The 19586-nt window shown below is 48.7% G+C and overlaps 2 protein-coding genes across 2 annotated transcripts; one reads left to right on the top strand and one right to left on the bottom strand.

The window, feature by feature from the left end:
* The first annotated feature begins 1741 nt into the window (after positions 1-1741).
* Positions 1742-8937, top strand: PIGB (phosphatidylinositol glycan anchor biosynthesis class B). Its single transcript, XM_015811027.1, has 10 exons — positions 1742-1822; positions 2534-2638; positions 2776-2906; positions 3257-3397; positions 3678-3729; positions 4414-4625; positions 4891-4955; positions 5410-5623; positions 5916-6096; positions 8503-8937. The coding sequence occupies exons 3-10, from the start codon at positions 2839-2841 to the stop codon at positions 8617-8619; spliced, it is 1050 nt and encodes a 349-aa protein (XP_015666513.1). The 5' UTR covers positions 1742-1822; positions 2534-2638; positions 2776-2838; the 3' UTR covers positions 8620-8937.
* A 132-nt stretch (positions 8938-9069) lies between these two features.
* CCPG1 (cell cycle progression 1) lies at positions 9070-19540 on the bottom strand. The gene is made up of 10 exons (XM_015811026.1): positions 19492-19540; positions 19066-19135; positions 17508-17631; positions 16843-16922; positions 16008-16215; positions 14865-14918; positions 13359-13601; positions 11428-11546; positions 9642-11062; positions 9070-9352 (listed from the first exon to the last, which is right to left on the bottom strand). Exons 2-10 carry the CDS (start codon positions 19123-19125, stop codon positions 9208-9210), a joined length of 2454 nt encoding a protein of 817 aa, XP_015666512.1. The 5' UTR covers positions 19126-19135; positions 19492-19540; the 3' UTR covers positions 9070-9207.
* Positions 19541-19586: the final 46 nt, after the last annotated feature.

The following is a 19586-nucleotide window of genomic DNA, read 5'->3' as shown; positions in this document are numbered from 1 at the left end:
TAGGGGGATGGCTCTTCATTGCCATACACAAAGAACAGGAAACTTAAGTCAAGGAGGTACTAATTCAAGGTAAGCTTTTCAGGAGAAATGAAACTTAAGTCAGGAAACGAAACCTAAGGCAGGCAGGTAAGCTTTTCAGGAGAAACGAAACTTAAGTCAGGAACCAAATGGATGCAACAGGAAGCAGCGACATCGCTGTGTCCAATCACAACTGGAACAATCGTCTTTCTAGAAGCAGAAGCCCCTTTTGCTCCATTCAGAGGGGAATATTTTGTAGGGGCCTGCAGTTGCTGACTACGGGTTTGGTAGGAGTCTTTTGGAGGGCGGGCTGGCTGGCTGGCAACCAAACCTCGGCCCTTTTGTGTGCTTTGCCCCAGTTGGTTGTTCCCTACTTCAGCCCATTCCAGATCCAGGACTGCAAAGAGAAGAGAGAAAAAGAGAAGAGAGCCATAAGCCCTGGATCCAGCTTTTCTCCTGCAAAGGCCAGAGATTACAGCTTGGACCCCTGTGCAAGGCGCACAGATTGCACAAGAGCATCTCCGCTGTGGCTGCCTCCAGGTGTGGCTGGGCAGGTGTTAAATCTTCCCTGCGGGCTGCATCTTTAGGGCTACTGACAGATAGCAGGATTAGTTACCCGTGGGCGATTTCATGTGATTTAAAAGAATAATTTCCTTATCAGGTAATAAATGCGGGATAACAAAATAAATGACACTCGACTATGAACATAAAATTCTGTAATTTCTGCTCCCGTTATGTAGTTAGTCATAGACAAGGAAAACGGGTTTTCCCCCGAAAGCGAAAGTCGCGCCCAACATTTCCATTTTCCAGCAATTTATTACGCGTCCTCGTCCAAGAAGAGAAAAGGCGCCTCCGCATATCTCACAAGCGCCTCCTGAGCGTCCTGGCACTTAACGATACGCGCCCGGCTCCGTTCGGCTTACAGGATGAGATCGCGGCATCCACCCAAAGGCCACCTTGCCAGGAAGGAGGCGGGGCAGACCTAGGCCCGCCCAAGGGAGAGCTTGCGTTCCGCCCGGAAGCGCCGGACTACAAGTCCCAAGGGCCCGGCGAGGGGGCGTGGCCTCGCTTCTCCCCCGGGAGCGGGCTGCTCTTGCAGCTTCGGCGGGGCGCCCCTAGGCAGGCCGCGTGGGGGCTTTTCCGGGCGGCGGCGGCGGTTCGCAGTCGGAGAGGGCGCGCAGGCGGGCGGCCTCCTTCCGGAGCGGCTCGGCGCTGTAGATGCCGCCGCCTACGCCCAGCACGAACACCACCACTAGGCGCACCAGCGGCTCCGACCCACGCATGGCTGCGACTGTTGCCTTCCTGTTGCTGCGCAGGCGCGCGGAATCGGCGCAGGCGCGCGGACCCGTCTTCCGCGCCTGCGCCCTCCCGTCGATGGTGGTCGCTATGGAGCCGGGTGTGGGAACCTCTGCCGGGAGGCCTCGCAGGCGGAAGTCGGGGCAGCGGGAGGGGCGGGCGGAGCAGCGGGCGGCCGGTGCCGCGCCCGCCCGGGGGCTCCTCGCGCTGAGCCTGGCGGTGCGGCTGGCCTGCTGCTTCTCGGTGCGGACCAGCTTCGTCCCGGACGAGTACTGGCAGTCGCTGGAGGTGGCGCACCGGGCGGCCTTCGGGTATCCTGGGACGGCGGGGGTGGGCGGCGGGAGGGCCCTTCTGCCCGTCCCTCCGGTGGAGTCCTTAACGGCGCGCCAGATACGGGAGCCTGACCTGGGAGTGGGCCGAGGGCCTGCGCAGCCCTCTCTACCCGCTGCTCTTCGCCGGCCTCTTCAAGGCGCTGCAGCTGCTGGGCAAGGACGAGGCGCCGCTATTGGTGAGGGGCCGCGCCGGGTGGGTGAGGGGGTGGGCTGGCCCCCTGCCTTCTTCTCTCCCCCTCCCCCCGGGAGCAGCTGGTGGGCTGCCAAAGCTTGAGAGGAGGAGGTCCAGTTGCCTTTTGAAAAAGCACATATGAAACAACTCTGATCTGGATGACCGAGAATCTCCAGGGACAAAAGGAAATGGCGTCCCCCCCCCCATTTCTACCTTAAAAGCCCATTCCCCAGGCACGGTCCAAAGTCAGCCATTGGGCTGCCAAATTCTTGCTCTTTGGGCGTTTGCTTCTCAGGGTTCCCCATCATGATACTCACCCCGAAGAGCCCAATTAGGTCAGGCCCCCTGGGAAGCTGCCCACCATTTCAAAAGCTGTCTGAGGGAAGCATTAGAATGTCACACCCATGCTTGGTGGGTGGGCAGCAGCTTTTTAGCATCCTTAGATGTAAGGCCTTTAGCAGAGAACAGTTGAGTTCAAACTAGTCTAGCAGAAGTGTTTGACTTAAAAGCGCATGGCCAGTCTGAAAAATCCCAAATGGTGATACTGAAAATGTCTATGTCAATAAAATCTTTGCTGGTTTTGATTTTCCTGGTTTAAATGTGGTTTTGGAGGCTTTCTGTTTCAATGTTCACTTGCATTTTAGTGAAAGATCAGATTTCTCTTTGGAAAGAAACAAAAATTATCTCCACGCTCTTGTGTCTCATTTTCTAACAGATTTGGCTTCCTAGGGTTTTCCAGGCAGTTCTGGCAGCATTTGCAGATGTGAAGTTATATTCCTTGGCAAAGCGGCTGGATCACTTTGAGACGGCCAAATGGGTGGTGAGTCTCGGTTTCTCCCCTCAGTCTGCCAGCCACCCAGTGGTGTGAGATCTCTCCTGGCAGACTTCAAGGCAAAAGAATTTGCTGTGGCTGGGCCCCTCCATCACACACCTACTCTTCTTCGGCTTTGTTCCCAGTACTTTTGCCAGTTGTGTTCTTGGTTTACATGGTACTGCTGTACCAGGACCCTCACCAACACTATGGAAGCGGTTCTCACCATCTTTGCTCTTTGCTACTATCCCATGGAAGGCACCAAAATGGAGAGCAGGTGAAAGACTTTGTACCATGGGATGGGAAGGGGATGTCAGACAAATAGATAAGCTGAAACTTTAGTAAACCTTTAAATTTAAAGGTGATTGTTATTCTCAGGCAAAGTTTTCTTGTGCTTGGCTGGTTTCCCAACATGTTTTCTTCAGAAAATTTCTGATTTTCCCTAAGTTTTTTTCAGCCTTGAGTTCAAGGACCCTGCTTTCCTCCTCCCTTTTGTAAAATGCATGAATGCTGTAACTCCATGTACCCGTACATTTGAGTAAACGCTAGGGCTTTATTATGGCTGGGAGCCCATCTTGGTGTCTTTCCTGTAGCTGTTCTGAAGTTTCCCATCTGCCACTTTTCCAGCCGCTACTACCTAGCCCTGGTTGCGCTAGCGTGCATCGTTCGCCCAACAGCTTCCATTCCATGGGCTCCGCTGCTGCTTTGGCACTTTGAAAAGGAGTCCAACAAGAAGCGCCTCCTCTGGGGTGCTTGCCTTCCAGTGGGGTAAGTAGGTCTTTACTGTATTTTGTTAAAATCACCACAGTGAACATCTTGCCTTTTAAACAGTGCTCAACAACACAGAAATGAAAGGAAGCATTGTTGAACTCCAGGAACTGCTGTGCTTGAAATGGTGGATGGGAAAGAGCAGAGCAAAGAAGTTGGCTGTGGACGGGTGCGGGTGCGGGAAATAATGCATGGGCCATCTAGGGCCTCAGGGGGAAGATCCTGGGCAGGAGAGAACCTGTTGTTTTGCCATGGAACTCTTGCTTTTCTTTTTTAACAGACTAATTGCTTTGGGAGGTTCGTTAGTAGTTGACAGGATATTTTTTGGCAAGGTAAGCTGGTGTCATCAGATGCCTCCAAGGATTGCTGCTGAGTCTTGAACCCCCTCACTGCCTTTCTCTGAGCTCTACTCTTTTTACAGCCTATAAGATGGGCACTGGGCCACCAGTCTCGTCTTACTTTCCTGTGCCTGTCCCATTGTCTCTCCCCTTTTATCTGTACCCATTTTCAAATGGGGAAGGCGCTGGGCTTACAGGAGAAATTGGTGAAAGACTGAGCCCAGGTCATGTTTTGAGGATTAGACAAATGCAGGGTGGAGGTTGCAGGGCCTCCCCTTCATATGATTCCTAGCTCCGTTTTCCAGTGGTGTAACTGTGTGCAGGTGGTGGTGGTGTAGGTGTTGGATAAAGTGGTTGCATCAGAGTGTTGCCAGTCCTTGCCAGACAAAGCAAATTGTCTTCTAGTCCAGGCTTGAGACTGTGCAACATATCCTTATGTTGAGCTTGATTGTTAGCACTTCTTTGCCTTTGTCCAACTTCCCAACCAAGCTTAGAGCTCTGCCAAGCTGGCCATCTCCCATGCGAGCTCTAATCAGACCTGACCCTTACTTTTTTCGCTCTGGAAAAGGGAGACCTGAGTTGATGTGGCTCCCGAATGTTCTCCCAAGGGGTGCAGGGAAAATTTGCAGGCATTCCTCTTATGGGGCAACCTGACTGTTCCTTTTCTCGTTCCTGCAGTGGGTTGTAGTTCCCCTCAACTTTCTGAAATTCAACGTTCTGCATGAGCTGGCCACGTTCTACGGATCCCACTCCTGGCACTGGTATTTCACCCAGGGCTTGCCGGCGATCCTTGGTCCTCACCTGCCTTTTTTCCTCCATGGCTGTTTCAGTGCCCCGAGGAAGCATCGTGTGTTCTTGGTTGTTGTGCTTTGGACCATGACAGCCTACAGGTACCCCATGTTCCTGTTCTGAGATTAAGGCTCGTTTCATGCCCTTGCTCTTGTTGCCGCTTGGGATTAAGGCTTTACTGCCCTGCCCTATCCAGCCTTGCTGAAGGTAGCTTAATCAGCCAAGCAAAGGGGAGCCTCTGGGCAGGATGGAGCCTTCCAGGTTTTCTGAAGAAGAGACGCCTTGGACTTAATTACTCAGGTAAAAGTTTGGGGGGGGGATGGGAAAGGCGTGTCCATGATGGCCTTCCCTGTCCATTTCTTACAGCGTTCTTCGTCACAAAGAATTCCGATTTATCTATTCCATCCTACCCATCTGTATGCTCTTCTGTGGTAAGCACTTTGACTTGACGGATATCATAGTCTTTTGGGGGCTCCCACTCTCCTTTTCCAAAGAGTAGTCAGCTGTTGTACAATGCCAGTCCTGGTAAGATGTTCTGTAAAAATGGCAGGTGCCCATCCCATACATTGTGGCAGCGGTAGCCATCTGCCCAGAAGCGAAAGCCGCTTCCCCCTACTTCAGATGTTTTCTATCATATTTTCTTGATATTTTGGTAGTTGAACAGGTTGCCTTATTCATTCAAGTAATTCACATCTTGAAGCGACAACAACCTCAAGGGTTTGCATTGTGTGTGGCCCTTATTCTTTCAGGCAATTACTTGCCATCTAAGAAATGACCACACCAATGCTGTCTTTCTCCTGGTCCAGCACCGTTTAGCAAATTCTCTTGAGCAGTGCTTTGGATGATGTCTACACTCTGGCCCTCCTGACTAGCTCATTTCCGTAGGGCATTCTCTGGCTCAACTGAAGAGAAGGTGGAGAAGGGCTGCCGTTTCTTTCTTGCTGAGCTCCAGCCTGCTTCTTGCCCTCTACACTGGTTTGGTCCATCAGCGTGGCACTCTTGATGTGATGGTCTACCTCCGGGAGCTCTGCAACCCTTTGGCCCGAGAACAGACATCCATTCTCCTGCTAATGCCCTGTCATTCAACTCCTTTATACAGGTAAGGGCCAAGGTTCATGTCTACCAGAGAACCTGTCTCTCCCTATACCGAAATGGCATTTCCCAAAGGCTGAGAGATAGGACCATGTTCAGGAGGCAGTCTGCCTTGCATTTTTATTTCAAGGCAGGTGAATCTGTTGCCTTGCAGACATAGTCCCTTTGGACATGGACATGCATGTCTCATCTCTGTCCCCAACCCTTTTGATGTTTTTTTAACACAAACAAAAGCAGGCACGGCAGAGGAGCCAGCTCCCCTTCTCAACCGCTGTGAGTTTTTTTCTTTTTGCTCCTAGCCATATTCACTGTCCACTGCAAATAAGATTTCTTCAGTGCCCTCCAGATTTGATGGGAAAAAGCAACTATCTGGATGAAGCTGACTTATTTTACTCTCACCCCCTCCAGTGGCTCAACAAAGAGTTTCCTAATGCTACGCAACTACCTTCCCATTTGGTCTTCTTCAATGTACTTGAGCAGGTAAGGAAGCCTGAGTCTCCTGATCAGCAGGGCCTCACCGCTAAAGGTGGCCTGTATGTTCTGACATATCTAAGGATGTAAAGTCTGCATAAGGAGATGCATTCTGGTGGAGGTGCCACCACTCCCTGTCTCCCTTCACAAGTTGTGTTGGATGTCCTAATAATAGCACATGGTAAATGTTAGTCTCCTTTAGAATAAGCCAGACTACTGGCATCCCTACTCTCAGCCAGGTTGGTATGAGCATTGCCAGCTCACTTTAGCACTGTCTTTTGTCGTATAGCTGCAGGGGTATTGAATGACTCACAGAAGAGAAATTGCTGTAACGACTTGTCTGCAGTAAAACAAAACTATCTTCAATATCCTAGCTTTTCTATAGCGGAGACCAAAATAATACACAGAAGCCTCTTCCCCCCTAATCATAAATGCAACTAAACTAAAGTTATTACTAATTATTTACTTAATAATGATTTAGTAATAATGATTACTAATTATTATTTGTAATTACTACAGAGCTATTACTAGAAACCAACTGATCATGCCGGACAAACCTTATAGCCTCCTTTGAAAAAGTGATTAAATCAGTGGACCAACGAAATGCTCTGGATACGGTATACTTGGACTTCAGGAAGCCATTTGATAAAGTAGACCACAGTCTATTTCTTGGTAGGATAGAAAAATACGGGATAGATAGCATCACCACCAGATGGATTCGCAATTGGCTGACCAACCACACTGGAACTACAGTTACAGTGAAGGAAGCATGCAGTTGGGGTGCCCCAAGATTCCGTCTTAGGCCCCGTATTCCTCAACATCTTCATAAATGATTTAGATATGAAGATAAAGGGGGAATTCACCAAATTTGCAGCCAATACCAAGCTGGGGGAAATAAAAACACTTTAGAAGATAGGCTCAAGATCCAGAAGGACCCTGACAGATTTAAACACTGTGACCTATCGAACAAAATGCAATTCAAGGGTGAGAAAAGTAAAATTTTACACTTTGGGAAGAAAAATTAAATGCACAGATATAGAATAGGTGGTAGCTGGCTCAACAGCAGTAACTGTGACTACTACCAAGTATGAACCAACTGTGTGCTGCAGTTGCCAAAAAAGCCAATGCAATCCTAGGCTGCATCAACAGAGAGATAGTAGCAAGATCACATGAAGTGTTAGTACCGATTTATACTTCACTGGTAAGACCACACTTGGAGTACTGTGTTCAGTTTTGGTCACAATACAAAAAAGATGTTGATACTAGAAAGAGTGCAGAGAAGAGCAACAAAGAAACTGGAGAACAAAACATGACGAATGGCTGCAGGAACTGAGTATGTCTAATCTAACAATGATAAGGACTCTGGGTAATTTGATAGCGAACTTCCAATAGTTGAGGGGCTGCCTCATTTGCCAAAGCACCTGAAGGCAGGGCAAGAAGTAACGGATAGGAACTTATAAAAGAGAGATCCAGCCTAGAACTAAGGAGAAATTTCCTGACAGAACAATCAGTGGAACGGAAGTTGCCTCCAGAAGTTGTGGGTGCTCCATCACTGGAGGCTTTCAAGAAGGGAGTGGACAGCCATTTGTCCATAATGGTATAGGGTCTCCTGCTGGAGCAGAAGGTTGAGGTAAAAGGCCTACAAGGTCCCTTCCAACTCAGTTATACTGTTAAAGTGAACTGGCTCTTTTACTTAGCGGTTCATCAACCACATTCCAGGTGCTTTGCAGGATATGACTTTGCTCCGATTGATGGGGGGAGGGGAGAGTGCCATTTTCTTTCAAAATGAGTTTTTGCCCTTCATTTTTCATTGATGCATATAATGGGTAATAACTAAGATTAGGGGAAAGGAGGCAATCTACTAATTGTCATGTGTCTGATTAACGAAACACTTAAAAGGACTTTCAGGCATTCTTTCTTTCTCCATGATGAGATCTTCCCTGAATCTTTACCAGCTCCTCTCAAGCCTAGAGGCAGTGGATGGAGTTCGGGACCCCAGGTCGTTTTAAAAGGAGTTGAGATCTAAGCATGGAGAAAGAAAGAATGCCTGAAAGTCCTTTTAAGTGTTTCGTTAATCAGACACATGACATCATGCTTAGATCTGAGATTCTTTTCCGTTGCACAACATTCCAGGCATTTTTCCTGCCCCTATTTTGGGGTCATGGTTCACATCTTCCAATTAACTTGGAAGATGTGATTTACTCCCGGGCTTTCCTTATTCTCCTCCCCTTTCACTTTTGCCTGATTTAACTATAAAAATACCAGGCAGTTCTGCATATTGTCAAAGCAAGAATATACAGTATTTGCAGCGTTGACACTAATCTTGTTGCAGCTTCCCAAGCAAATTGTTTATTGAATGAACATTTTTCAAAGTAGGTGCAATCTATGTAATCTTTAACTGTATTTTAATTACAGGAAATATCATCATTTCTGATTTCAAACAGATATGTAAAAGGTGCCATATTCTTTCATACCCATCTGCCTCAAGGACGTGTTGGAAGCCACATTTATGTGTTCAAAAAATTATTTTGAAGATTGACCAAACTGATTTAAGGGATGGGGCTGATGCAAGAGAAGCAACAAAGCAGCAACCCTTGACCTGAAGTATACTGATGAATGGGTCTGGAGAGGTGGAAGGTACCAGTACTTTTGTTTTAGCAAAGGCAGCCTTGCGTGACCCTTCTGCTAAGGTTTCGGATCTGCTCAGACTATATGCATAGACAGTTTGGAACCACCTTTTTATTATTTTTTTTTACAATGTACAGATGTGCAAATTTAAAAGCAAGATGATCAGAAAGACCATGTAACAAATCCCATCATGATCAGAGTAATTAAATGGCTATCAAAATATGCTTTTGGAACATGAGATGAAATCTGTACCATATCTTTTAGTAGAACCAAGTACCAACAAGTGCAAAAAAAGCTTAGTTTACAACTTGTCTAAAGCTACTGCTTACCCTGCTTATTTATTGTAATAGTAGAAAGCAGCCAAATTAATTAATGCTTCCCAAGGCAGGATGAAGGATGGAGATGAAGCCAGTGGATTTTTGTGCCCTGGTGAAAGCTCTCACCGGCCAATCATGGAGACTTTTTGCCAGCCTGCAGGGCTCCTTCACCTGTTCAGTACTTGGAGTCAAAAGGGAGCCGCCCCACTTCAATCTCCAGGTTTGCTGTGTGCCTCCCATTGCTCCGGCCCTGCTTTTGCCATCGGCCTTCCCTCTTAGAGCGCTGCTGGTGCTTTGGAACTTGTCTTTCCTGCTGAGGGCTGTGGGAGAACATGAAAGAGGGGAGCTTACTGGGATGGTGTGCGGAAAGAGGGGAAGCAAGTGGAAGCCTCAGGTCCAGGTATTCAACTCCTTGTCAAAGGAGCATACTCGCTTGACACCACTGTTTGATAGGGCAAAGAAATTGGCCAACAGGCCAATATTGCTTGTAACTTGTGCAGGGATTGCCTTTTCACCTCTTGGCTGGAGAGAAGCCTTCCTAGCATCGCTAGGATCCCCATTCTCACTCCCAGTGTGCAGCCCTCTCCTCCCCCCAGATTTTGCACTTACCTGGATCCACACAGAGGTAGCTGGTTATAATGAAAGTAGTACTGGTATATATATTTGTCCAAGTCTTCGAATGCTCTGTCACTGACTCTCTGGTATTCTTCTATGTCTTCAAGATAGTTTTTTACATCATTGACAAAATCTGAGAACAGCATCTGATCATGAATAAAGACACCATTATGGAAAAAGCTGCTGACGAAAATTTCTAGTTCTCGCCAATGATGAAAGTTTTTTACTTCTTGCTGCAAATATTTGTGCATTAATTGATTAAATTCATCAGCCCGAATAGGATCCAGGACTTTGTTAAAGAGGCTAATAAATTCTTGATGGGCACAGTCAAAAATGCCAGAACATCCTTTTAGGATGGTCTGGTGTTTTGGGCTACCAGTAGGGCCCTTGGGACACTGTCCGGAAGTCGTGTCTGTGGATAATGGAGAGAGGGGCTGGGTGTCCTCAGCACGTCTCCTATGGCCGAAATGCCTTTGGCTTCCTGGAGCCCGGTGCTGGGCCGGCTTTGCAGGACCTTCACGGGAACCGTCCCTCTGATGCATCCTCCTCCCTTTTCTGTTAGTCTCATATCTTCTGTCACCAGACCTTTCCTTCTCTCTTCCATCAAAGATATTTTTTGTTGTGTCCTTAAAATGTCTAAAGGTAGACTTGACAGAATCTGAGAACTTTCTCAGGTTCTCTTTCACAGCTTCTTTGGCCTGCTTGATTTTCTCTTTATGGTGGCGTACAAATTCCTTGGTAGAATTCTTCATTGCGTCAAATGTTTCTTTTACAGAACCGAAAAAGGTTGCTTTTGGCTTGGCTTTACTTTGGCTTCCTCCTTTCCCAGCTGGTTTCTGGGCTTTTTCTGCGCTCTCTTGCTTCTCTGCATGATCTTTAACTTCAACGTACAGCTTCTCCCACAAATCTGACCGCTGCTGTTCAAAGCTAAGCTTCTTTTCCAGTTCAGTCAACATTCTTCGCAGGGTCTCTATCTCTCGGCGCTCATGCGAAGCAGCCTCTGCCACCAATGGCACTTGCTCAGCACTCAGTTTTTCCAACGTTTCCCGAAGTGCTGCTGTCACTTGACGCTCTTTATCTAGCTCCTTTCTCAGCATCTGAGCTTCAGCCAGTAGAGTCTCCTTTTGTTTCATAAAGCTCTGCATTTTGTGTTTTTCCTCTTCCAAATGCGTTTTGAGTTTTTGGTTTTCAGTCACAACCAGCAAATCCAGGCCAGGGCCTTTGCTTTCCAAGTGTCTTACTTGTTCCCTCAGCTTCCTCAGCTCTTCCTGTAGCAATGCCAAGGCTTTTTCCTCCCTCTGTAAAGACTCCCTCAAATGCTGATTTTCTGAAGCAAGGTGATGTTTCTGAGATTCAAAGGACTTCTTCTCCATCTGCGTTTCAAGCCAGCACTTTGCAAGACCCTCCTTCAGAGACTGGGGAAAAAAAGCACACAGGTTGCACAGAAGGAAAAAGAGATTGTGCTCCTAGCTAACAGGACAATTTAGCAGCAGCAGAATTAGAATAGAAAGCATTCCTCCCTCTACAGAGGAAGGGCATGAGGTGCAAGGAAGTTCAACTCTGCACTTTCTGTTTTGATGTGGGCAAGTTTTTGGCTTCACTTTTTGCCTCAGACTTAGTGACTGGTGGCTTTGCAGCTCAATGAAGGACAACAAATATCATGCATTGTGTCAGCTTGTTTTTGCCTACTTGAACTGACAAAGCTGCAAAACTTTGTAAGGGAGAGGGGTAAATGTTCAGGGCTGAGATATTTTTGATCTGCAGGGAACATTCTCCTTACCCCACACAGTGTTTTACTTCCTTCTTGTTGGCATTGCAAAAGATCCCCCTTCATATCATTCAGTTTGTCTTCGTGAGTCTTCTCCACCAATTCCTGCTGTTTTTTAATCTGAACTGTACCTTGAAACATAAAATTTTCTTTTTTATCTGATAAGAAAAATGGGAAGTTAGGCAGTTTATTAAAGACACTTCTTATTTTGTTTATTTTATAAAGTGAACTATTATCTGGAATTGAAATGCTCAGCTTTAATAAAATGAAAGGTTGATACTGTTAAAACCACAGATTGTATACTATGAGTGCACAGGTGCGATGGGAATATCCATCTCACAGCCAGCATCACCTGCTTAACACCTATTTTGAAAAGAGTGAACTGGGTGAGGAGGGGGGCAAGCCTACACCAGCCCTCTTTGGAACAGTGGTTGCACTGAGCTGCATCAACCTGGAGAGGAATGGGAAATGTCAGTGACTGAAGCCTGTCTCATAGCCATGTTCAGCCGGTACTTGTAGTTAAGGCAGCAATGCCTCAACAAATAGAAAAGACATGGCCAAAGACACTTGGGAAAGTCAGCACTGAGGAAAGGTAGAAGGTGCAGAACTGACCTTAGGCCAGGCAACATTGTCCCAGGAAAAAGGTCAGTTAAAGGTTATCTTGCACAGAGTAAAAACAAAAACAAGCACATCTGGCAAAGATGGTTTACAGCAGCACATTTCAATCATGTCTCTTACCTTCAAATTTCCCTAAAGACAAAAGCAGATGGATATCAGCATTATTCTGATGGTAAGTGTAATGTTTTCTCCCTGAGAATCTGGGACAACCAGAAACCAATAAACAGTTGATTGATCTAAGAATGGCTTTGCTGCTTCATTCTGAGTTGATTCTGAGTCAGTTCATTACAAAACCAGATTTTTGCCCATAATTTGGGTTCTCATTTAAGGGAAAATTCTGGAGGATATTTGTGTTTTTCAGCTGGTTTGTTTATGGTAATTATGTGACTTGGCCTGGAGTACCCAAGTATATCACCCAAGGATTTTCCTGCAACACACAAAATGCTATATCTGAGGAACACAGCCTCCTGTTGTGTAAAGTCTGCCTCTGCAGAAGGGAATTTCCCACGAGCTCTCGGGTGGGACTGGAAGTAGATTCCCTCCACTGCAGCTAGCTATAAAGAGAGTTCTACATCTAATCCTTATTTTATTTCTGGGCATGGAGCAGGCGGTTAGAAGTGTTAGATTTTGCATGAGTCCTCTGAAAAGTCATCGCCTGATTGGTCACTGCAGAAATTGCCTACTTTTGCCCAATGGATCTCCCATATTTTCCTCCCAGAAGGGATTATCCCACAAGAGGCAGTCCCTGGCTCAAGCCCATGACTCAGCCGTGGAGGACTCGAGCTTGGAATCTCCACGTGCTAAGCATTACCTAAAACTATCCTCTTCAGGCCTTTGCTCGCTTAGGAAAAAAAGCGTCTTTCCCAGCAGTTCTGATCTTGAATTTTATTTATTCCTTTATAACCTACCTTTCCTGCAGGATAGCGTATGCCCTAGACCAGAGGTCCCCGACCTTTTGGGCACCAGGGACCGGTTCCGTGGAGAGAGGTTTTTCCACAGACCGGAGAGGGCATGGTTTCATGTACTGCCGGCATCCCGCTGATGGGGCTTTGCTTGTTTGCGCGGCCCAGTTTCTGGCATGCTGCGGCCAGGTGCCAGTCCACAGACCGGGGGTTGGGGACCTCTGCCCTAGACTCTCCTATTTTGCCCCACAGAACCCACCCCGTGAGGCTCTGGCCTCAGTGACTGGCCCCAAATCCCCCAGGAAGCAGCAGCTTTGCATTTTTCAGCCTAGGATGGGCTGTGTGAGGCTGACAAAGAGTTTCTCAGCATTTCCAAAGCTTAGGGCTCCCGTTTTGCCCCTTAAAATACTCTGCCGCACTCACCATAGAAATGTCCAAAGCCCATACTGACCGCAATCACCAAGGCAAGGATAATGCATCGGTTCAGGCTGCTGTTCAGCAGGTGCTTGGCCTGCTTGACTTCTAGGTCATGAGGTGGCAGTCCTTCCTCAGACTCTGAGCTGGAGAGAAGCCTCTTCTTTGCCCGCCGGCGCCTCAGAGTGGGACTGCAGCCATGACTGGTTTCATCACTGCTGGATTCCTCTCCACTTGGCTGCAGTGGAAAAACTGGGCAGCAAATGCAAGCAGTGAACAAAACAACTCTGGGATTCCCAAGTAGCAGCAGCAACAGGCCAGAAAGGGGGCCTGCCTAGGCCAGGCACTTCCACCCCCCTCCCCTCCATGCTCCATGCCACTCTTCTGCCCACCGGCGCCTTCCCTTGTTCTCCAGAGCATTCCGCAGAGGAATCTATACTTGCTGGGGCCAGCCATCAAGCAGACATCTGAAACTCTCTGTGCCTGCTTTGCTTTGAGGGTTGTGTCCATGCAGGCTTTCTGGGGTTGAATCCTCAGCAGATCCTGTACTGACCAGTCATATCACATTGGAGCTATTTTATAAATAAAACCTTGGCCTTCAACAGAAGGGGCAAGCCTTTGATCCCTTTGAATACAGCTCTTTTTCAACAAGCTGCTGTTGCGCCAGATGCAGGGTAAATATAGTTCAGAAATCAACTGGCCTTTGGGTCCCATGAATTCCAGAGACCACTGCCAGCTGAGGGCATGGCAAGGCCAATTGTTCTGATTGGAGCCAAAGCAACAGGACCAAAACTTACGCCAAGGCTTAATCTGGTCAGAGAGCTGGTTAGAGAAGCTTCTCCCTCTTGCACAAGTGGTCAGGTGTGGGGAAACCCTCCTCTGAAAGCCCCCTGAATCTGCCTCCTGGTTCCGTTCTCTGCCTTGGGCAAAAGGCCACCAAGGGCTCCCTTTTGTTAGGGGCTGGGAAGGGCGTCTCTGTCTCCAGCCAAGAAAGCTGGGCCTCATCTTCAAGGGAGAGCAGGCCAGCACAAGAAACCTCATTATCTAGGTAAGTCTTCACACTATGCACAGGATTTTGTTAAGCACATCACACTTGGAAAATTGCATGCTTATACACGTGCGCGTACACACGCACAATGACACGGTAAACAGCAAGTCAGAAACCAAAAGCATGAAGCTGACTAAACTTAAGGCAGTGAAATGGTACAAGTGTCTCTGTCAGTCTTGCAACAGGAAGGGGGAATGCATTTTCTTATACTGATCTGGGATTTCTGAATTGAGGTTTATGTTAGCCTTTTAATTTGCCCAAGACCCTTGACTGTTCTCATGCTCGCCTTTAAGGTAAGGCTTCTCTCTTCTGGAGGGGCCTTCTTTTCTACCCCCTCCCCCCACGAATTCTTCCTTATAAGGGAGTGGTGGGGAAATGCAACCTCTGCTTCAAAAGCATGAAAGCACGCCCCAGCTCCGGCCAAAATGCCAGCCAAGGAGGGGAGAGGCCGGATGTCGGCTCCTTACCCCATCCACTCAACCACCACAGGACCACCATCCAAAGCTGCTCCAACCAACCGGCTTTCGCATACAAAACAGAAGGAAAAGATTTTTAACCTCCAACCAAGAAAATGCAGCAAAGGGCCAATCCCAGAGCACCAGCATTATGGTCTATGGGAAGGACCCTGCCTCCTTCGAGCCCTCCCTGTTCAGACTCCAACCACCACCAAAGGGGCACAGCTCATGTGCCTTGACTTAGGCCTGGCTATAAAAGAAACAGCAGCTGCTTGTTTGTAAGACCCCAGAGATGCCAGGCTATGATTCTCATCACCCTGTTTTCAATTAACCTAATTGACTGGCAGTTAGTCTGCATCTCCTCCCAGAACAGGTTGAAGAGAAGGAAAAGTTATTCTAATGCCAGAGATGGCTTGACTTAAGACACCCACTTCTCAGATAGACTGTGATTAGAAGAGATCGTCTATTTGAGAGGTTATAGACCAGAAAGCAAATCTAAACTTAGAGAATCAAGCTTAATCTGAGGCTAAATATTAACTCAACACAACAGCTCTAAATAAGAGCTTAGAAATACTCCTGTATGCTCCATCTTGCTTCCCAATAGAGGTTAAAAAAAATCCCCAATTACCTTTATTTTAAATGAAAAGGGTGAGTGTCCCATAACAAAGATTCCCCTCTACCTCTGCAGAGCAGCATTCTTTGTCAGAGGCGGCAAGGAGCCTGGGACTGACTCTTCCGGACAAGGCCTCTCGATAGCCCACAACCAGATTAATGCAGCTAAGAAATCCTGAAGGAGACCTAGCCCTACTTAATTGGAGAGGGGAGTTTCTAATTTGTGGCATAATATCTTTCAGGGTGTTCAAGTGATTAAACAGAGAGCCAGATAAAGCCTACACTCAACAATATAATGATACAGGAGGGAGATATATATATATAGGACTCTTTTAAAAAGAGTCCTAACAACAGGAGCCAAAAACATGAGCTATTTTGAATGCTCAAAAGAGTTATGGCGAAAACTAGTTTCCAATTCTTAGTCAAAACAATTCAAGGGCATATCCAACGTTGGGGAAAATGTTTGAGGATTATTGCCTTCAGGACATTCTACGTTTCCACAGAATGCTGCCTGCTTTCAAGAGACTAAAGAACTGTACATACCTGTTTCTGGCTGGCAAAAGGTATACTGGCTGCTAGAAGAGGAACCCATGTTGAAATTTTCTGAGGTCTGACCTTCCTCCTCTCCCGAGGCAGCTTCTTCCTGGCTTCCAACTTCTTCCACCTTCGGCACCTCCAGAGTCACAATGTCTGAATCATCACTTACTGCTCCCACGCAGGAAGTTTCATCCAACAATTTTTCTTTCTCATCCTTGGATATAATGTTAAATGAGCAGCATTTTATTACTAACTTGAAAAATTAAATTTATAACTTTTTGCAAGTGCCTTATCAGGCTAACTCAGAATTTACACACAGATGGCCTGGCTTCTACAGCTTGCTCACTGATGTACAACAGTCTTATCAGTTGGGAGAGAAAGCTCTGAGCATGGGGCTTCTGAGGCCCAGCAAGCTGAAGAGACAACACCCATATCAGGACTGGGTAAGACGTGTTCTGAAGAAGGGCAGCACAGCTTTCCTGCACACCATTTCCATAGGTGACAACTTCCTGACTACCTTTACCTCCTATGGCCCCAGGACTGCAGCTTTCTCCTAGCTGGAAGCCTCCAGAAATGTTGACCAGCCTCTTGCAGGGAAATCCCAGCAGAGAATAAGGTGAAACATCGATACCCAACACGCCTTAATTTAGGGCACATTCACAGGGACACTCCTCTAGCAAGGTCAGAGCCTGCTGTCATCAGAACAGGCAACACAGCAGGGACAGAAAGATCAACTAGGTCTCCTCCGTTGGCGCAAGCTCTGCCAAAGAGGCACCTGCGATATTTCACCTTTCTGCTGACAGCTACCGTTGTAAGATCCCTTTATTGAATCATGACTTACCCCAGGAACCAGCTTGCTGGGCTCCATGCGGGGCCGGCTTGTAGTGTTCATTGGTGCCCCATCACCCTGGCCAAAGTCAGCTGCAGGAGGAAAGGATGAAGACACACAAGGTTGCACACAGAACTCTCCCAGAACCCTTTTTCATGCACATCTCTGCTCTTGAACACACTCATGCTGCTCAGGCCAATCTAAGTATATCACAGCTTTCCCCTGCAAAACCTGAACCAGACAGCATCAGTTATATGGCATAAATGTCCACTGTACCCATTACACAAGAATCTGGCCATGAGAACCACAACAGCTTGGGAACGATTCTACTACTACTGAGACTTTATCTCTAAGGCTGATATAGTTCCAGTCACAAACTAGTGACTGGAACTCTGGAAAACTGGCCTGCTTTAGTGTTCCTAATGCTTCCCATTGCCATCCCACCAGAAACTACCAGCCCGTTTATGCCCCACACAGGGAAGATCATTACAGAGCTTATCCTCAAATACCCAAGTCAAAACAAAGCTTCCCATTTCATCCCTGGCCATCCAAACCTCAGGTCTCTTCTCAATCCATGCAGCCAGACATCTCTCAGTTGGCTCAGCAATCCTCTCGTGCAATTCCCAGAAGCCCTTTGGCCCAAATGAGAATGCTGCCCAGCCTGTATCCAGCCTCACCTTGCAGACCGGCAGCCTGCTGCTGCTGGTCTTCTGCTTGTGTTGGAGACAGAAATTCCTCGGAGGCCAGTTCCTCGTGGCCACTTGCGCTATCAGAGTCTGGTGGTGCTACTTCAACGTTGCCCTAAAACACAAACACGCTCACTGGAGATTGAATTGGAAGCTCCAGAAAGAGTCCCCTGATATTCTACAACCACCCTGGAACCTAAGAGCAGGGATGGGCAACTAGCAGTCCTCCACAAGCAGGTGCATTCTTACCAGCTGAGTTGTTTGCTCCCCAAATAAATGTGGGAAGATGGGAAGCCTCTGGGAAACAAAACACTCTCATGCCACCTACCAAATCTCCCAAACTTTGCTTGACGTAGCAGCAGAGCCTTCTCGGGCCACAGGAGGGCGAGGGTCTGGAAGTGGCATGCAGACAAGGATAGAGAGTGCAGGGAATGCCCGCTGCGGCTCTCATTGGCCTTCGTCAGCCACTGCTTGTTTTCAGTGGTTATTCTGTCTTTCTGAGTAAAGGCCTGGGCCTGACTTATACCAGGGGTGGGGGGGCTCATCCTCACTTTTTGAAATTGGGGGAGGTGGACTGCTTTAAGCCAACACAGTCATGCCACCTTCAAGCATCTTGAAACCCTGGGCTACAGGTGAACTTTTCACCACCAGGAATCTCGGAAATTAACTCCAGATGGCTTTCCTGCTCTATCTGAAAACCAGAGAACATATCTGGTGCCAAGACTCAGAGGACCTGTTCTTCCTCTCTTTTATCTTTTACTACCGGTAGGAAATGCAAGTAGCTTCCCACCACCCATCCTCGTAAGGTCTGGCTTGCTTTGGTTCCTGAAACCAAGTCCAAACCTTGCTTTGTGTGGCAGACTCCTCCAATGCCCTAAATGACTCAAGCGGATTGTGCTGTTCTGTTCGAGGGGCCTCCCAGGGGTTCTGCCCTTCAGAAGCTCTGACGCAAGCAGCTCCTAGGTCCCACGGAAGAGCTTCTCTGGTGAGGGGCTTCTTCCAAAAACCCGGAGAGAAGCGGGCCAAAGATACCAGGGATTTTAAGTGGACTTTAATGGGAACGCTCAAGAAGGCCAACAGCGGTCATGATTTGCCTCTTGCGTGATGGGGTTGCTTCCAGGTCAGCTGTGCTCAAGCACCTTTCCAGAAAGATCGGGGGCCCGAAAGGCAAAGGGCCCTTCTTTAGCGCGAGCCCCCCCCCCCCGTCCGACTGGCAGCCTCTTGGCGCTCATCTTCCGCTTCAACAGACCTCATGGAAGCGGGTGGGGCGGAGAGAGACAAGGTGGGAAAAATCCGGCTGCCTTTAAGCCATGGGAGGTTTGAAGAGGTCAAGCCAGCCACACACGAGCAAGAGGAACCGACTGTCCCACATCGCCCACGCCGACTCTCCCTGTGAAGTTCCGCTGCAACCGCCGCTCCGGGGCGCCCGAACGGAGCTCTCCTGCCCTGCTTGGCCCGAGGGGCGCCTCGCCAGAGGGCCCGGCGCGCTCTCCTCCGAGACGCCCCCGAAGCCAAGCACGGAAAGGCGGCCCCGAAGTCTGCCCGGTACCTCGTGGTTGATGACCGTCCAGCCGCAGGACGAATCGCTGTCGCTGGAAATTTCTGACATTTTCAAGGAGCTGGAAAGAAAAGAGACGAGACGCTCTTCAGCTCCCGGGCTTCTTTCGCTGCCAGGAATAGAACCTGGGCGGCCTTCCGACCGAGATCTCCGCCTCGTCCCCTTCGGCCGCCTAAGCCGGGCCGAAACCGCCGCTGCGGGAGGGAACGCGGACCGGGGGGGGACGCAGGGGTCGGATCAGGCCCGCCTCCGGCGCCGCCGCCTCCCCTCCCCCCGCGCCAAGCCGGCTCAGCTTCGGGCCTGGGGCGGCCCTCGGTGGTCAGCAGCGGTCCTCCGCCCCGCCGGCCCTCCCAGTGCGAAGAGGGCGCAACCCGCGCTTGGCGGGGCATGCCGGCTAGGAAGCCGCGGCCGACCTACCTGCTGGAGCGGCGCAGCGACCGGCCGCCTCCCCCACTTCGCCAGAACAACAACCAGGGACCGGAAAGGCGACGCCGCTGCGCCTGCGCCTCCCG

The sequence above is a fragment of the Protobothrops mucrosquamatus genome, unplaced genomic scaffold (assembly GCF_001527695.2).
Source record: "Protobothrops mucrosquamatus isolate PMUCROS unplaced genomic scaffold, P.Mucros_1.0 scaffold27, whole genome shotgun sequence".
Classification (NCBI taxonomy): domain Eukaryota; kingdom Metazoa; phylum Chordata; class Lepidosauria; order Squamata; family Viperidae; genus Protobothrops; species Protobothrops mucrosquamatus.
The sequence above is the reverse complement of the archived record's forward strand: the minus strand, read 5'-3'. Positions and strand labels throughout refer to the sequence as shown.